Below are 19,305 nucleotides of genomic sequence, written 5' to 3'. Positions count from 1 at the left end.
TTTCCCGCTTTCCGGCCTCCCCACCTCCGGAAGCGCTCGATCTCTAAGGCTTCAAGCGGGCCACGTGCCGGGCCTACCCAACCAGGCTCCCGGTGAGCTAACCCAGACATCAGGCCTGAGTCCGGGCAGCCGGTTGCCACCGCCCACGTCGGCTGCCATTCACTACAGTTCCCGCTAATCCCCTCTCGCTGTCTGGTGGCCGACTCCGCCCCAATGCAGCGGCGCTTCCACTGGCTCCCACCAAAACTGGGCGCTTTGATTTCCTTCATTCCCATTTGTCCAGACCAGTGTCAGTCACCGAACACCCACCCATGTCGCTCAGCCATTGGCTTAGAAGTCACGGATAGAAAAGGGTTCTGGTTAACAAGGGAAGCAATTAAAGTCCAAAGCCAACCTCATCACCCAGAACTCGTCAGGGATTGGATTAATTGACTGCCCATCTTTACAAGCACCACCTCTCACGTGCATTCATTGGCTTGTGTCCACGACTATCAAACCTAACGCCCACCCAGCCGGTCCATAGGAGTCTTCCACTAGGCCCGGCCTTACAGTCCACGTGACTCTTCAGAACGGTCAATCTACTTCTGAAGCCGCCCCGCGAATCTGGCACTCGCGTTTCATTGGGCCTCCTGCCTTCTCAGATCTCCTTCATTTGCCCGCCCAGCACCGGCAGCTCGCAGCTATTGCCTCTGAGAGCTGTCAGTCACTCTGAGCCTCCCGCCCACTGCCCCTCATTGCACTCCGATTGGCCACCTCCTTCAGAGCTCGCGATTGGTGTCCGGGGTGCGGCGGCTGCCTCCCATTGGCCCGCCGGAGCCGTCCGTCACGTCGGCGGCGGGAGGGGCGACTCTCTCCCCCCTCGTCGTCCTCCCAGCGGCTGGGTTCCCAGAGTGCTCCGCGGCCGTGTGGAGCGAGGCCTTGTTCCCGCGTTGAGCCGCCGCCGCCGCCGCCGCCGCCTCCTCAGCTTCAGCCTCCGCGCCAGGCCCGGCCCCGCCGCGCCATGTCGGACTACAGCACGGGAGGACCCCCGCCCGGGCCGCCGCCGCCCGCCGGCGGGGGCGGGGGAGCCGGGGGCGCCGGGGGAGGCCCTCCGCCGGGCCCGCCAGGCGCGGGGGACCGGGGCGGCGGCGGCCCCGGCGGCGGCGGCCCGGGCGGGGGGTCGGCCGGGGGCCCCTCTCAGCCACCTGGCGGAGGCGGCCCGGGAATCCGCAAGGACGCCTTCGCCGACGCCGTGCAGCGGGCCCGCCAGGTGAGGAGGCCGAGGGCCTGAGGGGCGCGCTCGCGCGCGCGCGCAGGCGGGGGAGGGGGCGGGGGTCACGTGCGCGCGCGCGCGCGCGCGGGGTCGCGGAGGGGGGCCGGGGCCGTCGCGGGGTCACGTGGGCGGTAGGCGGGGGCCTGGCCCTCCCGCTGCGCCTCGAGTGGGATCCCAGCGGGTGACCCCCCTGCAGGGGGTAGGGGCGCACCAGGGGTCACCAGGAGCGGCGCCTGGGTGTGCAGGCGCCCCAGAGCTCGGAGACGCACTTTTGGGACCCCCCCCTTAGCCCCCCACCTTAGGACATGCCTGGAGGCAGGGGTCCACCTTCCCGGACGGAGGGCCTTTTACTCTGCCCTCTATATCAGGGCAAAGGGCAGTGTTTGCCCCCAACCCAGTCTCATTTCTGTCCCCTCTCTAGGAGAAAGGGACATTGTGGGGGTGGGAGGGACAGTCCTTTCTCTTGAGTCGGGAAAGTGGATGGGGACCTGTCTAGGGCTGAGCACTTGGGCGAAATGGGGAAGACGAGCATGGGGACTGGCTCTTGGATGCTTTGGTGGCTTGAAAGCGTGGTCTGTCTCTTTGGGGGAAAGAAGGGAGGGTCTCCTACCACCGTGTATTGAGGCGTAGTGACAACAAGGAAGTGTCACATGCTGCTAGGACTGACCTCTCCAGCTCCATTTGCAGCCTCCCCATGGCCTGGAGGGGTGGAGGTCTGTAGAATGGAAGGACTTTGCCGCCGACCGGCTTCTGGGCTGTCCCAATGCCTCCGGGGCTAGAGACTGGCTCCTCCCAAGGTGGGAGGTCCCGTTAGGTGAACGCCTGTGTTCTGGCCCTCTGTGGTCTCTGACTAACTCACCCTTGGAGTTGGGTGGGTTTTAGCGTGCGTTTGGTCTTATTGCCCGTGGAACCGTCTTGATTCTGGGGCAGCTTGAAGGGAGGGAGCTGGTGCTGTCAGTTGGTGGGGACAGGCTCCCTGTGGGCATCCCAGGAGTTTTGGCTCTAGGGCAGCATAGAAAAATGAAGACTGGTGGAAAGGGAGATTCTTAACATGGTTTGGGTTTCTAAACCCCGGACTCTAATCCTAAGTTTGCTGGGTTGAGGTTTCTTTAAAGTTGCTCTTCACGTGTCTGAGATGTAACTTGTGTCCCATAGAGTCTTGGTTTTTTGTTTGTTTGTTTTTTGGAAACAGTCTCACTATCACCCAGGCAGGGGTGCAGTGGCACGATCTCAGCTCACCACAGCCTCCACCTCTCCAGTTGAAGTGCTCCTCCTGCCTCAGCCTCCCGAGTAGCTGGGATTATAAGTGTGCACCACCACACCCAGCTAATTTTTGTATTTTTAGTAGAGATGGAGTTTCACCATGTCAGCCAGTCTGTCTCGAACTCCTGACTTCAAGTGATCTGCCCACCTCGGCCTCCCAAAATGCTGGGATTACAGGCATAAGCCACAGTGCCCAGCCATCCAGAGTCTTCTGTTTTGGTCAAATGAGGATTTCATATCCCTTGAAGTGATCACTTTGCTCAAATTTATTCAATAAATTGATAAAAGGATTTTGAGAGTGGGGGAGATAGGGGAAAGTTGAACTCTTCAGCATCCCAGGAAAACTGGGCTAAAAAAAAAATACACTTTCTGGTTCTCTGAGCTGGGGCCACTGGCAGGAGGAAGTGTCTGAAAGCTCCTGGAGATGACCTGGGGACCCTCCCTGGCACCTGAGCCTCTGTTCCTTGTCACCCCTAGAACGAAGTCAGTGTGGATTATGGGCTGGCCACATTTAAGACACAAATCCCAGGAGAAGGGAAGAGGGGAATGTTGATATTCCCAGATAACTGGTGAGAACCTTGAGGCCTAGGTTCAAAACTCCTTCTAGGATGTCTTAACCAACTGACTCTTCCCTAAGTTGGAGGGCCAGACACCAAGACCTGACGGGCTTTGGTGTGCAGGAGATGTTGTGAGTTGACCTGGGTGCCATGGAGGGTTGTTTTTGGTGGTAATTCTTCTGTGCTTACTACTTTATTCTAGATTGCAGCTAAAATTGGAGGTGATGCCGCCACGACAGTGAATAACAGCACCCCTGATTTTGGTTTTGGGGGCCAAAAGAGACAGTTGGAAGATGGAGGTAACTCCCTGCTGCTGCCTTTAGCTTAGGAGGAAGGGCTGGGGGCCTAAAGAGGTGCTTTTGTTTGAGTGTGGTTCAGAGGGGGTGGGTGTCGCTGTTGTTTGGTCTTTTAAAACTTCAGCAATCCCGGCTTTGTTAATTCTTTTTGTTCCGTCTGCCATCCTGAGGTATCAGGTGGCAGAGAGGAGGGCAGATTGATTGTGACTGGGTCGAAGTTGTAAGTTCCCAAGATGATTCCTCCCCTTCTGGGAGGCTGAGGCAACCTGGAGCAGTTACTGAGGCTTGATGTGAAGTTGGCCCAGCTCTGGGGTGCGTAGTGTGACCCCAAGTAGCCGATGATCAACCCTGACCAACTCCACTGTTATCCGTGACACCCCTCCCTGCTAGAGGCAGGTCCTGTCCTAAACCGGGAGGACTCAGGTGCCTGGTGGTGGTTGCGTGTTCCGAAGGCTTTTTTACTCTTGAGTGTTGGTGGCGGGATTGGCGGAGTCTGGCCTCCCTCGGGCCGGTCTCTCCTAGGCTCCTGTCTCAGCTCCTGTTAAGGGTGGGGGCCGAGGGGCACTGTTTACCTTGGACATGTGGCACCAGCATCAGGTTCGAGGCGGCCGTGGGTGGGTGGGTGCTGCATCTGCCATCCTCTCTCTTTCCCAGATCAACCGGAGAGCAAGAAGCTGGCTTCCCAGGGAGACTGTAAGTCCAGGGGGTCTGGTGGCAGATATATGGCTTCAGAGGGTTGAGGTTTTCAGGAGTCAGGAGCTGGAAGCACTGAGGAGGTGGCAGCTCTTTACAGAGGCCCCTGGTGCTTCCATTCTGGGGCCCATACATTTGAGGGATCCCAGGAACCCTGAAATTGCGGCAGATGAACTCTGTGCTTTTATGGGGAGGGATCCACAGCATCCATCAGGCACTGGAGCAGGCTGGGGACCGTGGTGCCGGGCTCAGCTCCCACTGCCCCGGGGCAGGCAGTGCCAAATGCCCAAGGAGGAGCTAAGCCAGTCTTTGCTTTGGGTTTTCTCTCTACAGCAATCAGTTCTCAACTTGGACCCATCCATCCTCCCCCAAGGTAAGCCATGGTGGGGCCCACACTGCTTTCTTGTCTTGTTGGTCAGCAGACTGGCTTTCTGCTGACTTGGGAGGGCTCTGACTGGGGGCGCATCTCTCAGGTTTTATTCCCTAGTGCCAGTTGACCAGAGAGTGCTCAGATGGGAATGAGGCAGAGGAACTGTGTCCGTTCCTCGTACCCCTTCTCTGAAGGGTTGTGGGAGGGGAGGGTTGTGGCAGTCACTGTAGTGATAGGGTGATCTCCGCACCCTATGGCTTCCTCCACTGGGGTGGGGACTCTGAGCAGCACAAATGTCGTCTTCCTGGAAGAGGCTAGGAGGGCCTTGCTTCTCTCCCTCACACATCTGCAAGTGCCCATCCCACTCAGTGCTGTGCAGCTCAGGGCTCTTTGCCACCTCTTTGCCCCACCAGATGGACTGAGGTGAACCTGACACAGGGCAGTTGTCAGGGGTCATTTTTTGTTTGTTTGTTTTTTAATGGGCCAGTAGTTTCATAAAATACTAGGAAAATAAGATGAAAAGGACATACAGGTGGCTTTTTAGAGCTGAGAGACATAGAGTGACTGTCAGCTTGCTATTCAGTGCTCGCTCTCGCCCTGAATCAATGGGACGGCACCAGGCCACGGCCCACAATGCCCAGACCAAGCCTCTCAGGGCACAGATGGGGAAACTGAGGCCTTGGCAGTTTTGTGGCCTGTGTGGTCAGACTCTGCTTAGACCTATGATGGCCTTGCCTTCAAGTAGACCCTCCAGAGCTGCTGTCCTCCTCCCTTCCCACTCGAGGACTGACCTTTGGTGTGTCTCTTTACAGGACTTCAATGACAGAAGAGTACAGGGTCCCAGACGGCATGGTGGGCCTGAGTAAGTGTGGGTCACCTTGGGTGGGGAGGCCCAGTCTTACCCAGGAGGAGGTGTCCTGTGAGCTCCTGCCAGCCCAGAAGCCCTGGTCTGAGAGGGCTTCTATGTGCTGTTCTCATTTGTCCCTCCTTCGTCCCCTCTGGGCAGAGGACAGGAGCTCTCTAGAGGACTGCTGCCCTCCTGAATGTCAGAGGGGCTGGGGCCCCAGCCACACAGTCTCCTGAGGCCCGGGCTCCCTTCCCTCATCACGCTTTGCTTTTCTCCTTCTTTCTCCATCCAGTCATTGGCAGAGGAGGTGAACAAATTAACAAAATCCAACAGGATTCAGGCTGCAAAGTACAGATTTCTCCAGGTACAAGAGCGTCAGGTTCCTGCCAGAATGGGGGCCGGGGTTGGGCCCTTTGCACTTTCCTTTAATTACTTAATTTCCACGGGGACTGTGGACAGGAAGCGAGCTGGCGCTTGTTGCTGCTTACTACGGACCAGGCTCAGTGCAGTATCTCACTCCACTAGTACTGCCCACGGGGCACAGCTGTGACTTTTTTTATTTCAGTGGGTGGGTATGGACTGAGGTGGCAGGGCTAGCATTTCGAACAGGGGCCTGGTTCCAGACACCGAGCTTCGCAGCACTGCACTGACCTGCCGCGTGGGTGAAAGCACCCCGGCAAGACTGCGTGAGGCAGGGTGGTGCCTTGGAAAGAGGGATCACTCTGAGGTCAAGCCCAGGTGCAAATCCCAGTTCTGGCTGCACATCTGCTCTCAGGCAATATAGTTACCTTTTCGAATCTCAGAGTCCTGAGCTACAAAAAGCCTGCTCGGTAGGGGGTTCTGAGGCTTCACTTGGGCGTGTAGCACGTGTTGCCTATAGAAGAGGCCCTGGTGGTCATCACTGGTAGTGGGGGTGGCCAGGTCCTGGACCTTCTGGAATCTGCAACTCCCTCCACCTCATCCTTTTCCCTAAAACTCCTGCGTCCCTTCTGGGATCTCTTCCCAACCTTGGCCTTGCATCAAGCAGCCTCCTACGTGTTTAGGGGAAGTAAACTGATTTGTCAGGCACTGAATGGGACAGAAGTGGCCCTTGGTTGTTCTGAAAGTTTCCTCGTGTCCAAGGCAGGCCTTTCTCTGCCTGTGGGCCAGGGAGGGCACTGACCCTATCTCCTCTTTCCAGACAGCGGTGGCCTACCCGAGCGCAGTGTGTCCTTGACAGGAGCCCCAGAATCTGTCCAGTAAGTCCCCACAGGGCCTCTCATTGTGATGTGGGGGGCAGGCAGAAGCCCGTTCCGTCCGTTTGAATTGAAAGTTGGGAGCAGCTTGCACGCCATGTCCTCCACTGTTGCCCCCCTCTCCAGACAGCCACGTTAACACGAGGCTGATTCCCCGGCAGCCCAAGACCTGGGGAACCTGGAGCCTGAACAGCCCGTGACTGGCCCCTCTTCCCTGTCATCCTTGCATACTCTGGGGTCGCCTTCCCTTTGAGCTGGGTGGGCCACCAGACCAGTACCTTTCTCCAGCGGCGGCGCCCGCTCCTCCCCCGCTCCTCCCCTTCCCAGGAAAGCCAAGATGATGCTGGACGACATTGTGTCTCGGGGTCGTGGGGGCCCCCCAGGACAGTTCCATGACAATGCCAACGGGGGCCAGAACGGCACCGTGCAGGAGATCATGATCCCCGCAGGCAAGGCCGGCCTGGTCATCGGCAAGGGCGGGGAGACCATTAAGCAGCTGCAGGTGAGGGCAGCACCTGGGCAGCTTCCTCTGCATCCGTGTGCCACACCCCACCGCCACCACCACAGCAGCTCAGGAAGTCCTGGGAGAGCCTAGCACTAACGGTTAACCTTGGTTGTAAAGGAACGCGCTGGAGTGAAGATGATCTTAATTCAGGACGGATCTCAGAATACGAACGTGGACAAACCTCTCCGGATCATTGGGGATCCTTACAAAGTGCAGGTGAGCGCGCCCTGGGGTGATGGAGGGGGTTCTGGAGCGGCATGGGCAGGTGGGCAGGGCCTGCGGCCTCAGGGTCTGCATTCCGCCGGAGAGATAGGTGAACAGTCGGTTGTAACACTGAGAGGCTTGCAAGAGCGCTGGCTCGTAGGGCGACCCTGAACTGACTCCCAGCTTTGTGTGTGTGAGGCACCGGCCTCACCTCTGACCTTCTGCTTTTTTATCTGGAAATGGGGCTGCTGGCAGTGCCTCCCCATTAAAGTGGCAGGTAGAGAGCTCAGTAGGGTGCTGTGCTGGGCTCACCCAGGGTTCGTGGGTCCTTAGTTGAGGCCCGAACCCCCGAGGAGGTGGGGGGTGTGTGGGGCAGCAGGGCTCACCCGTGGGGGCTGCTTCCTGTGTGTTTGCAGCAAGCCTGTGAGATGGTGATGGACATCCTCCGGGAACGTGACCAAGGCGGCTTTGGGGACCGGAATGAGTACGGATCTCGGATTGGCGGAGGCATCGATGTGAGTGTGGGCCCTGCCTTCACCCCCCCCTCCCACCCCCAGTGGAGGGAGGGGCTGGGGTGAGTGGCTCCTTGTGGCCAGTGGGCAGCAGAGGGCAGCAGAGCTGCGGGCCGAGCTGACCCTGCCGCCTCCTTCCCCAGGTGCCAGTGCCCAGGCATTCTGTTGGCGTGGTCATTGGCCGGAGTGGAGAGATGATCAAGAAGATCCAGAATGACGCTGGCGTGCGGATACAGTTCAAGCAAGGTCAGGGCCTGGCCCACCCTGCCCCTGGCCAGCGCACCCCCACCCTCTTTGGGACGCAGGCTCTGAGGGAGCTGGGCACCATGGTCAGCCAAGTGGCCTCCATAGCACCTCACGGCTCTTAGTCCAACTGTCAGAACATGGCCAGTCCCTTCTCTTCTCTGGGACAGACGCATGAGGGAGTGATGCATGAGGGCATTCCACATCCAGGGGAAACGTGTGTTCCTGTCCCTATCAGATCTCCTCTTCCTCCTCCTATGATGGAAGCCTATCCTGACAGGACAGCCCTGGGTGCCCCGCAGGCTGGATCAGGGCACTCCACCTCAGCTCTGGGCTCTTGCCAGTCCTCAGACAGTCTCTGAGCTGCCTGCCGTGGGGAGAAGGGCCCCTCTGGCTTTTTAGAGATTTATTGTTCTGTAAAATCTCTCAGTGCTGGGGGTGCTGTGTGCTGGAAGAAGCTTGAGCCACCTCCTGGCTTGGCCGTGGGTTTCCTTCTCTGGGAATGTGGGCCGCCTCCCCCTCAATCCCTGAGCAAGTGGAGGCTGGGAGCGGCGCAGCGAGTCTGAGATCTCAGGCCGGCGTGGTGTCTGCACTGGAGGCGGCTTTGCAGGGCTCTGGGGTGGGCTCTTCTTTTAAACTTGTCTCTCTGCTCTCTTGGTGCTGGCCTCAGATGACGGGACAGGGCCTGAGAAGATTGCTCATATAATGGGGCCCCCAGACAGGTGTGAGCACGCAGCCCGGATCATCAACGATCTCCTCCAGAGCCTCAGGGTAGGTGGCCCCAGGTGCTGAAGGGGCTGGCAGGGCCTCCAGGGGAGTGCGGTGACCAGACCGGCTTCCAGGGTTCATCATCTTCCTCCTCCTCTTGTCTTGCAGAGTGGTCCTCCAGGTCCTCCAGGGGGTCCAGGCATGCCCCCGGGGGGCCGAGGCCGGGGAAGAGGCCAAGGCAATTGGGGTCCCCCTGGCGGGGAGATGACCTTCTCCATCCCCACTCACAAGTGTGGGCTGGTCATCGGCCGAGGTGAGTGGCCCCCTGCGCCCTGTCCCTTGCCCCCTCTTCCCTGTGCCATCACTGCAGGCCACCTTCACATTCTGCATTTCTGCAGGTGGCGAGAATGTGAAAGCCATAAACCAGCAGACGGGAGCCTTCGTAGAGATCTCCCGGCAGCTGCCACCCAACGGGGACCCCAACTTCAAGTTGTTCATCATCCGGGGTTCACCCCAGCAGATTGACCACGCCAAGCAGCTTATCGAGGAAAAGATCGAGGTGGGTTGGGGCGGGCTCTGGGGGGTTTGGTCTCACAGCCCGGATCCCAGCCCACTCACCTTGGCTACTCTTCTTCCTTCCAGGGTCCTCTCTGCCCAGTTGGACCAGGCCCAGGCGGCCCAGGCCCTGCTGGCCCAATGGGGCCCTTCAATCCTGGGCCCTTCAACCAGGGGCCACCCGGGGCTCCCCCACAGTGAGTATCCTCCTCTGCCTCCTGGGCTTTGGGGCCGGGGGGGTCACTGAGCTGGCAAGAAGAATAACAGACCCCATTTCCCTTTCCCTAGAAGTGCAGGTGGGGGGCCTCATCCAGCCCATTTTTATGGATACCATCAACAGGCCCTCTCCTGTCCACTGGTAGAGCACATGTGCCTTTCAGCCTCCCTCCGCGCACGTGGAAGTTTCGGGGCTTCTTTCATGTCCTCGAGCTGACGTTGCGCGTCTTTCGAGTTGCTTCTTGTCTAGGCCTTTCCCAGGCGCCCCGTTGAGCCTGGTGGTCTGGGTCTCTGGCTCCTCCCCACTGAAAAACATCCTCACCCCAGGTGGGCCGGCTGCGGCCACCCCTGCACCACTGCTCAAGCATCCCTTTCTTGTCTCCTGCAGTGCCGGGGGGCCCCCTCCTCACCAGTACCCACCCCAGGGCTGGGGCAATACCTACCCCCAGTGGCAGCCGCCTGCTCCTCACGACCCAAGTAAGTGATGGGCCACCTGGGGGGGGCGGGACCTGTTCTGTGCCCACGTCTCACCCAGGGTATCTCCTGCAGGCAAAGCAGCTGCAGCGGCCGCGGACCCCAACGCCGCGTGGGCCGCCTACTACTCACACTACTACCAGCAGCCCCCGGGCCCCGTCCCCGGCCCCGCACCGGCCCCTGCGGCCCCACCGGCTCAGGGTGAGCCCCCTCAGCCCCCACCCACCGGCCAGTCGGACTACACTAAGGCCTGGGAAGAGTATTACAAAAAGATCGGTGAGTCTGCAGGGTGGTGGGGGGGCTCCAGCCCTGCCGGGGGAGTGGTTTCTGACCTGTCTCGCCGCCCGCACAGGCCAGCAGCCCCAGCAGCCTGGAGCGCCCCCACAGCAGGACTACACGAAGGCCTGGGAGGAGTACTACAAGAAGCAAGGTGAGTGGCCACCGTGCGGGGACAGGGGCAGGGGCAGCCCTCACCCACAGCCTCTCACCTGCCTTTGTCCACCCACAGCGCAAGTGGCCACCGGAGGGGGTCCAGGAGCTCCCCCAGGCTCCCAGCCAGACTACAGTGCCGCCTGGGCGGAATATTACAGACAGCAGGCCGCTTACTACGGACAGACCCCAGGTCCTGGCGGCCCCCAGCCGCCGCCCACGCAGCAGGGACAGCAGCAGGCAAGTGGGAATTGCCACCCTCCTCCTCCTCCTTTCTCCTTCCAACCCCCGGCCACCGTCCATCCTGCCTTAGTGGGTAGCGCCGGAAACCCCTTCCCCTGCGGGGTGTGCCCTTGATGCCTGCAGCGGGGGCCGTGTGGCCGGAGGTCTCCGGGAGTCCCCACGCACCGCCAGGGAAGCATTCGCTGGGTCCAGAGGTTAAACGAAGAGGCCTCCCTGCGCCGGCTGCTTGTTCCTGTGTGCCGCTGTCATGATGCTGGGGAGCGCTGAGACTCGCAGGCGGGACTTCTGAACTGCTGGGGAGTCGGGGGGCAGGCAGACAGCGCGGACGGTGGGCACCGGCCCGGCCGCCACCTCGCTCACAATCTGGCCACTTGGGAAGAAAACGTCTATTTTTTCCCCTTCTCTGCATCACTTTTTTGGTTTTTGTTCTTTTTATTCTTTTAGTTTTTAAACCCATGATCTTTTTTCCCGTGTCCAAGTGACTGTGTTGCAGGCGGCCCGGCTCTGGCAGGGACTGGTGGGGACGCAGGGAGCGGCCCAGGCCCCTGCCCCGCCGGGCTCAGCCTCCCATGCGCTCGCGCTTGCCTGTGTCCCGGGCTTGTCTGTGAAGTGGGCGTGAAGATCGTTGCCACCTTCCAACCTACCTCACAGGGGTGTTGTGGGGACACCATGATCTCTGGATTGTTCATGTTGTTGTGCTGTGCCGGGAGCTGCCGCCCTCCGGAGACAGGGCAGCTCCCCTACGACCCTAGCGCCTCCGCCCTCTGCGGCCCCGCTCCTCTATTCCTGCTCTGTCCCTCCTTCTCCATCAGGGAGCAGCGTGACTTCAGCGCGTCCCGCGAGCACCTGGCTAGACAGTTAACAAGCACGTCCTTCCAGCCTGAGCCAGCGCAGGTTTGGGAGGGGGCTTCCTGGCCCCCCCCATGGTGTTCGAGCCCCTCCTCTCTTCCGCCCCCTAGTCTCCCACCCTTCCCTCCCCGTAGTGACCAATTCCTATCTCTTCCCTCTCCGCAGGCTCAATGAATCGAATGAATGTGAACTTCTTCATCTGTGAAAAATCTTTATTTTTTTTTCCATTTTGTTCTGTTTGGGGGCTTCTGTTTTGTTTGGCGAGAGAGCGATGGCTGCCATGGGGAGTATTGGGGAGCCCTCGTGGCAAGCAGGGTGGGGGGACTTGGGGGCATGCCGGGCCCTCACTCTCTCGCCTGTTCTGTGTCTCACATGCTTTTTCTTTCAAAATTGGGATCCTTCCATGTTGAGCCAGCCAGAGAAGATAGCGAGATCTAAATCTCTGCCAAAAAAAAAAAAAAAACTTAAAAATTAAAAACACAAAGAGCAAAGCAGAACTTATAAAATTATATATATATATATTAAAAAGTCTCTATTCTTCACCCCCCAGCCTTCCTGAACCTGCCTCTCTGAGGATAAAGCAATTCATTTTCTCCCACCCTCAGCCCTCTTCTTGTTTTTAAAATAAACTTTTAAAAAGGAAAAAAAAAAGTCACTCTTGCTATTTCTTTTTTTTAGTTAGAGGTGGAACATTCCTTGGACCAGGTGTTGTATTGCAGGACCCCTTCCCCCAGCAGCCGAGCCCCCTCTTCTCTCCTGCCCTGGCTCAGCTCCCGCGGCCCCGCCCGTCCCCCCTCCCAGGACTGGTCTGTTGTCTTTTCATCTGTTCAAGAGGAGATTGAAACTGAAAACAAAATGAGAACAACAACAAAAATTGTATGGCAGTTTTTACTTTTTATCGCTCGTTTTTAACTTCACAAATAAATGATAACAAAACTTCCCCGTCTGCGGGTGCTGTCTGTCTCCCCCCCCCCCCTTCCCTCCCTGTAATTTTGAAGCGGATGTTTGTTCTTTATAGATGTTGTTTAAAAAGCCTGATAATGGTGATTGAAAAATTACAAACTTTGTGTTTGTTTTTTTTTTTTTTTTTTAAGAAAAATATAAGAGAAAATAGTTTTCTTCAGGCTCAATGTGCTTTCCTAACCCTGCCCCCCCCCCTTTTTTTTTTGTTAAATAAAGTGCTTTTTGTTTAAAAAAAAAGACTGCGTGCTGGCCGCAGTTGTGTTTGTGAGAGGAAACAAGTTGAGCAAGTCTCAGCCAATTACAGTGGGGTATGGCCCCCCAAGACTTTCCCCTTCCGATGTGGGAAGGGGAGGCTGGCTGAGCCCAGCACTGCTGTCTTCCCCTACCCAGTTTCCCTCCAGCACCTTGGGGAGCAAGGCGCTCAGGAGGGCCTCAGGGACCGGCGTTCCTATGGACGGGCTGTTGCTACAGGAGGTCCTCTGGCCTGTTAACGTTCAGAGCCCTGAGGTAGGAGCCAGGCCCACGCCAATACTCGGTGGGTGGTGGGACCGGATGTGAGGTGGGAGAGGGCACCGAGGGGCCACCCAAGCTGTTTGGACCTGGGCAGGCATCTTGCAGCCGTGCATGCAGCTGCAGGGTCTCTGAGGTTGTGGCTGAATGCCAGCGTTTAAAACTCTGGCTTCATCTCAGATGTCCTGGGCTCACGGGCCTGGTGATAGCCCCGGCAGGAGCCAGTAACAGCTGTGGCTTCTGGGGGGGCTGTTTACAGTCCCCTGACCCATGCAGGTGTGCCAGGCACCTGGCCCAGTGAGGCATGTTCCTTGGTGGCCCCTGGCCAACCTGCCTGGTGGGGAAACAGGCCCCGGGAAAGGGAACCTGTTGCTCTGGAATCACAGGGGGCATCGGCCCCCCTTTCTGGAAGTCTCACCTCCTAGGTACGCATCCTTCCCACGTCCTGCACGGGTTCCGGTGAGGGGCAAGGCCTGCCCCCAGCCCCTCTGTCTCACTGCAGACTCTCAATGACAGAGCAGCACTTGGCAGAGATGTTCTCTGGTGCTTCCTCTGCCGGTATCTAGAGAAAGGGGAGCCGCAGGGGTCAGGTCTGGGCCCCACTGCAGGGACACCACCCTCTCCCGCTCAGACCCTGGGAAAATCCCAGAGGCATGCATGTGAAGGGAGAGGGGACAGGGTCAGGAAAGCTTGTGTTGCTGACTGCTGTGTGAGGGCGTGCAGGGAGGCCCCACCAGTGTCCTATCGCCTTCCCACGTGAGCCAAGGCTGGGTTCTCAGGGCATTTCCTGGGGGAATGGGAATCCCCCAGGTTACCTGGTAGGAAAGCGAGGACCAGGCCCGGGTGACCCTGGACTGTTAAAGCCAGACTTGTTCCCTAGAGGTTGGGGTGCAGTGAGCCAGAAGCAGGGAGCACCTCCATTTCGGAGCAGGTTATTCTGCTGGTAGGTCAAGACCGGCTCACACAAGGTGTAGTGCATGTCCAAGCGCTGGCAGATGGCCAGATCCCAGTCGTCTGCCGGGTGCTCCACCTGGCCCCAGTGCAGCACTCGGAGCATCGTCTCCATGGAGCAGTCAAACAATGATGACACTGGCGGCCCGGCCCACCTAGGAACCCGAACAAGGGGGCTGGGTGAGGAGGGACCAGGCACAGTGGCCCCAGAACCCCGGCTTCCCCGGAAACCAGGTATCTAGGATTACATGGGCAGGTAAGAAATAATCAGGCTGCTCTGGTGTGTTTTTTAAATTTATTTATTTATTTGTTTATTTATTTATTTATTTATTGAGATAGAGTCCCACTCTGTCGCACAGGCTGGAGTGCAATAGCATGATCTTCGCTCACAGCAACCTCCTCCTCTCAGCCTCCCAAGTAGCTGGGATTACAGGCAGCCACCACCACACCCAGCTAATTTTTGTATTTTTAGTAGGAACGGGGTTTCGCCATGTTCGCCAGGGTAGTCTCGAACTCCTGACCTCAGGTGATCAGCCCACCTCAGCCTCCCAAAGTGCTGGGATTACAGGCGTGAGCCACCGTGCCTGGCCTAAAAAGTAAAATATTCTTAAGTGACTCAAAAAGATACTTGCACAAAAGGATCAGATATATATTCTTGGATAGAAAGACTCAACATTATAAAGGAGCTGAGTCTTCCCAAACTAGTTTATAATTGTAATGTGATCCAAATGTGATGCAGTGGCCGAGCATAGTGGCTTACGCCTGTAATCCCAGCACTTTGGGAGGCTGAGGTGGGTGGATCACTTGAGGTGAGGAGTTCCAGCCCAACCTGGCCAACATAGTGAAACCCCATCTCTACTAAAAATACGAAAATTAGCCGGGTGTGGTGGTGCACGCCTATAGTCCCAGCAACTCGGGAGGCTGAAGCAGGAGAATCGCTTGAACCCGGGAGGCAGAGGTTGCAGTGAGCAGAGATCACACCACTGCACTCCAGCCTGGGCAACAGAGCAAGACTCTGCCTCAAAAAAAAAAAAAAAAAGAAAAGAAAAGAAAAATGGAAAAAGCCAACAACCTGTTAGGAAAAAAATAGAGAGAGAGAGAGAGAGAGAAAAAGAGTTTACTGAAGAAGACAACAAAACACCTTTCAAACTTTTTGTATTTTTAGAGACAGGGTCTCACTCTGTTGCCTGGGCTGGAGTGTAGTGGGAAGATCATAGCTCATTGCAGCCTTGAACTCCTGGGCTCAAGCGATCTCCCACTTCAGCCTCCTGAGTAGCTAGGACTACAGGTATGTGTCCCTGTGCCCTGCTTGGCCCTTAAACTTTGCAAAAGATATTAAAACTCAATCGTAGCCAGAGAAATGCTCATTACAACTACACTGAAATGCCACTTCTCACCTACACAGGTTGACAAAAATCCAAAACCTTGGCAGCGTGTTCTGTAGGGCTCACTGTAAATGTAAAACGAAGAGGAATTTGGTGATGGCTAGCAAAATTATGCATTTCTCTTTAATCCAGCAATTCCACTCCTAATCTATTTCAAGGATACTAGCAAAAAGGTGAAGTCACATGCAAAGGTTATTATTTAATGTGGCATTGTCTGTAGTAGCAAAGGATTGAAAGTAATTTATTGCCCATAGGAGATTAGCTGAATATACAATGGCATGGCCACACAATGGAATACTACACAGCTGTAAAAAAGGAACTAGGAAGATCTCTTGACACTGATGTGAGAGATTCTGGATGGATGGATGGCAAAGTTAAAAAAACAAAAAAACGGGCTGGCACAGTGGCTCAGGCCTGTAATCCCAGCACTTAGGGAGGCCGAGGCGGGCAGATCGTTTGAGATCAGGAGTCTGAGACCAGCCTGGCCAACATGGTGAAACCCCATCTCTATTAAAAATATAAAAATTAGCCTGGCATGGTGGTGCATGCCTGTAGACCCAGCTACTCAGGAGACTGAGGCAGGAGAATCGCTTGACCCAGGAAGCAGAGATTTCAGTGAGCCAAGATGACACCACTGCACTCCAGTCTGGGCAACAGAGAAAAGAAGTTGATGTGATGAAATACTGCAAATGCACACAGAAGAAGAATAGCATGAGGAATCCCCAGACAGCCAGGTCTAACCATTGCTGTATCTGTGCCCAAACCTCTTGTGAATGCTGGTTATGGGTTTTTGGGTGTTTTTCAGACAGGGTCTACTTTTGTCACCCAGGCTAGATAGAGTGCAGTGGCGTGACTATAGCTCACTGGGACCTCGAACTACCCAACTCAAGTGATCCTCCCGCCTCAGCCTCCTGAGTGGGGGAGAAAAAAAAAGGATACAAGGTCATTTGAAATAATTATTTTCTGGCTGGGCACGGTGGCTCACGCCTGTAATCCCAGCACTTTGGGAGGCCGAGACGGGCAGAGCACTTGAGGTCAGGAGTTCGAGACCAGCCTAACCAACATGGTGAAACCCCATCTCTACTAAAAATACAAAATTAGCTGGACGTGGTGGTGCGTGCCTTTAATCCCAGCTACTTGGGAGGCTGAGGCAGGAGAATCGCTTGAACCCAGGAGGCGGAGGTTGCAGTGAGCCAAGGTCTTGCCATTGCACTCCAGCCTGAGTGACAGAGCAAGACTCCATATAAAAAGATACATATATATATTTTTTGTGTAATTAAGGGATGAAATAGATACATAGTTGGGTCATTTGTTTCAGTTAGGTTTCATTATGTAGGGTTGCCTGGCAAACCCTGTATTTTTATTATGGTGCATCTGTAGTGGGATAGAGTTGGTCCTCCACATGCGTGAGTTCTGCATCTGTGAATTCAACTAACCTCAGACTGAAAATATTTGGATGACGGGCGCAGTAGCTCATGCTTGTAATCTCAGCACTTTGGGAGGATGAGGCGGGCAGATCACTTGAGGCCAGGAGTTCAAGACCAGCCTGGCCAACATGGTGAAACCCCATCTCTACTAAAAATACAAAAAATTAGCCGGGCGTGGTAGTAATCTCAGCTACTTGGGAGGCTGAGGCAGGAGAATCGCTTGAACCCTGGAGGCGGAGGTTGTAGTGAGCTGAGATCGCGCAATTGCACTCCAGCCTGGGCAACAAAAGGGAAATTCTGTCTCAAAAAAGAAAAAAAAAGAAAAAATATTTGGAAAACAAGTTGCCTCTGTATTGAACATGTATAGACTTTTTTTTTTTTTTTTTAAGACAGGGTCTGGTTTTTTCCCCATACCTCACAATGTCCAAAATAATTTTTTTTTTAATTTATTTGAGACAGGGTCTTGCTGAAGTACAGTGGTGCAATCATAGCTCACTGTAGCCTTGAACTCCTGGGCTCAAGCAATCTCACCTCACTCTCCTGAGTAGCTGGGACCACAGGCGTGGGCCACCTTGCCCAGCCCAGAATTTTTTCCTTGTCATTATTCCCTAAGTAATACACTATAACAACTATTTACATAACGTTTACATTGTTTTAGGTATTACAAGTAATCTAGAGATGACTTACAGTATATGAGACAGTGATCATAGGTTCTGTGCAAATACTATGCTATTTTATTATTTAACTCTTTGAATATGTAATTTTTTTGGAGATGGGGTCTCACTATGTTACCCAGGCCGGCCTCAAACTCCTGAGCTCCCACTTTGGCCTCCCAAAGTGCTGGGATTACAGGTGTGATTACCGTACCTGGCCACTACTGTGTTATTTTCTATCAGAAACGTGAGCAGCCAGGTGTAGTGGCTCATGCCTGTAATCCCAGCACTTTGGGAGGCCGAGGCGGGTGGATCACCTGAGGTCAGGAGTTTGAGACCAGCCTGGCCAACATGGAGAAACCCCGTCTCTACTAAAAATACAAAATTTAGCCAGGTGTGGTGGCGCACACCTGTAATCTCAGCTACTCAGGAGGCTGAGGCAGGAGAATTGCTTGAACCTGGGAGGCAGAAGTTGCAGTGAGCTGAGATGGCGCCATTGCACTCCAGCCTGGGTGACAAAAAAAATAAAAAAATTAAAAAAAAGTGGGAGTTTAAAGTCTTGTACCAGAAAACAAGAAGCATTCGACCACGGCCGGGCGTGGTGGCTCACGCCTGTAATCCCAACACTTTGGGAGGCCGAGGCGGGTGGATCAGAAGTTCAGGAGATTGGACCATCCTTGCTAACACAGTGAAACCCCGTCTCTACTAAAAATACAAAAAATTAGCCGGGCGCGGTGGTGGGCGCCTGTAGTCCCAGCTACTCAGGAGGCTGAGGCAGCATACTGGCGTGAACCTGGGAGGCAGAGCTTGCAGTGAGCCGAGATTGCACCACTGTACTCTAGCCTGGGCAACAGAGCAAAACTCTGTCTCAAAAAAAAAAAAAGCATTCGACATAAAAGGACACCAGCATCAACATGAAAGTGCTCCTATTAGCCCAAGATGTGACCACTCTAGCAGCAGAAAGAAAAACAGAGGTCGTCTATGGTCCCAGCTACCCAGGAGGCCGAGACAGAAGGATCGCTTGAGCCACGGAGTTCAAGGCTGTAGTAAGTCATGACCCCACTACCGCACTCCAGCCTGGGTGACAGTTCTTTTCATAAGACCCTGTCTCTCTCTCTCTCTCTTTTTTTTTTTTCTTTTTTTAAGATAGAGTCTCATTGTCGCCCAGGCTGGTTGGAGTGCAATGGCGTGATCTCGGCTCACTGCAATCTCCACCTCCTGGGTTCAAGAGATTCTCCTGCCTCAGCTTCCCAAGTAGCTGGGGTTATAGGCGCTCACCACCACGCCCAGCTGATTTTTGTATTTTTCATAGAGATGTGGTTTCACCATGTTAGCCAAGCTGGTCTTGAACTCCTGACCTCAAGTGATCCTCCCGCCTTGGCCTCCCAAAGTGCTGGGATTACAGGCATGAGCCACCGCACCCAGCGTTGTTGTTTTTTTTTTTTTTTTAAGAGACAGGATCTCACTCTGTTACTTAGGCTGAAGTCCAGTGGCTCAATCACGGCTCACTGCAGCCTCAACATCCTGGGCTCAAGCAATCATCCCACCTTAGCCTCCCAAGTATCTAGAACTACAGGTGTGGGCCACCACACCTGGCTGGTTTTTTAATTTTTATTTTTGTAGAGATGAGGTCTTGCTATGTTGCCAAGGCTGGTCTTGAATTCCTGGGCTCAAGAGATCCTCCATGCTGGGATTATAGGTGTGAGCCACTACGCCTAGCAACCTTTATTTATTTATTTATTTTTGAGACAGAGTCTCGCTCTGTCGCCCAGGCTGGAGTGCAGTGGCATGATCTCGGCTCACTGCAAACTCCACCTCCCAGGGTTCATGCCATTCTCCTGCCTCAGCCTCCCGAGTAGCTGGGACTATAGGCACCTGCCACCACACCTGGCTAATTTTTTGTATTTTTAGTAGAGACAGGGTTTCACCGTGTTAGCCAGGATGACCTCCATCTCCTAACCTCAT

At 55.4% G+C, this 19,305-nt stretch overlaps 2 protein-coding genes across 12 annotated transcripts in view; one reads left to right on the top strand and one right to left on the bottom strand.

Moving 5' to 3' along the window:
- The first annotated feature begins 886 nt into the window (after window positions 1–886).
- KHSRP (KH-type splicing regulatory protein) lies at window positions 887–12,513 on the top strand. 6 transcript variants are annotated; one of them, XM_054539459.2, is made up of 20 exons: window positions 887–1,249; window positions 3,275–3,371; window positions 4,023–4,061; window positions 4,395–4,434; window positions 5,244–5,293; window positions 5,571–5,642; window positions 6,459–6,516; window positions 6,841–7,015; window positions 7,136–7,234; window positions 7,639–7,737; window positions 7,878–7,980; window positions 8,648–8,748; window positions 8,854–8,998; window positions 9,084–9,244; window positions 9,328–9,437; window positions 9,845–9,933; window positions 10,006–10,131; window positions 10,283–10,360; window positions 10,439–10,599; window positions 11,617–12,513. In XM_054539459.2, the coding sequence occupies exons 1-20, from the start codon at window positions 1,001–1,003 to the stop codon at window positions 11,623–11,625; spliced, it is 2,061 nt and encodes a 686-aa protein (XP_054395434.1). In that variant the 5' UTR covers window positions 887–1,000; the 3' UTR covers window positions 11,626–12,513. The 6 variants fall into 6 exon arrangements, with proteins under 6 accessions (XP_054395434.1, XP_024092453.1, XP_024092452.1 ...); XM_024236685.3 differs by having other exon boundaries at window positions 10,006–10,206; XM_054539457.2 differs by having other exon boundaries at window positions 893–1,249; window positions 12,130–12,513.
- Window positions 11,638–19,305, bottom strand: part of LOC134760680 (uncharacterized) — a 20,257-nt gene continuing 12,589 nt past the window's right edge. For 5 of the 6 annotated variants that reach the window (XR_010138550.1, XR_010138551.1, XM_063719885.1 and 2 more), the window contains 3 exons: window positions 13,740–14,030; window positions 13,343–13,486; window positions 11,638–11,893 (listed from right to left, as the gene is read on the bottom strand). Coding sequence is in view for 4 of the 6 variants with exons in the window: in XM_063719885.1 (XP_063575955.1) it covers window positions 11,836–11,893; window positions 13,343–13,486; window positions 13,740–14,030 (493 nt within the window). In the remaining 2 variants the exon portion in view is untranslated. Of the gene's footprint in view, window positions 11,894–13,342; window positions 13,487–13,739; window positions 14,031–16,696; window positions 17,045–19,305 lie in introns of those variants that run through there. The other variant, XM_063719886.1, reaches the window with a different exon arrangement.

This window comes from Pongo abelii, chromosome 20, assembly GCF_028885655.2.
Source record: "Pongo abelii isolate AG06213 chromosome 20, NHGRI_mPonAbe1-v2.0_pri, whole genome shotgun sequence".
Classification (NCBI taxonomy): domain Eukaryota; kingdom Metazoa; phylum Chordata; class Mammalia; order Primates; family Hominidae; genus Pongo; species Pongo abelii.
Note: the sequence above shows the minus strand (reverse complement) of the source record. Positions and strands in the feature narration are given on the sequence as shown.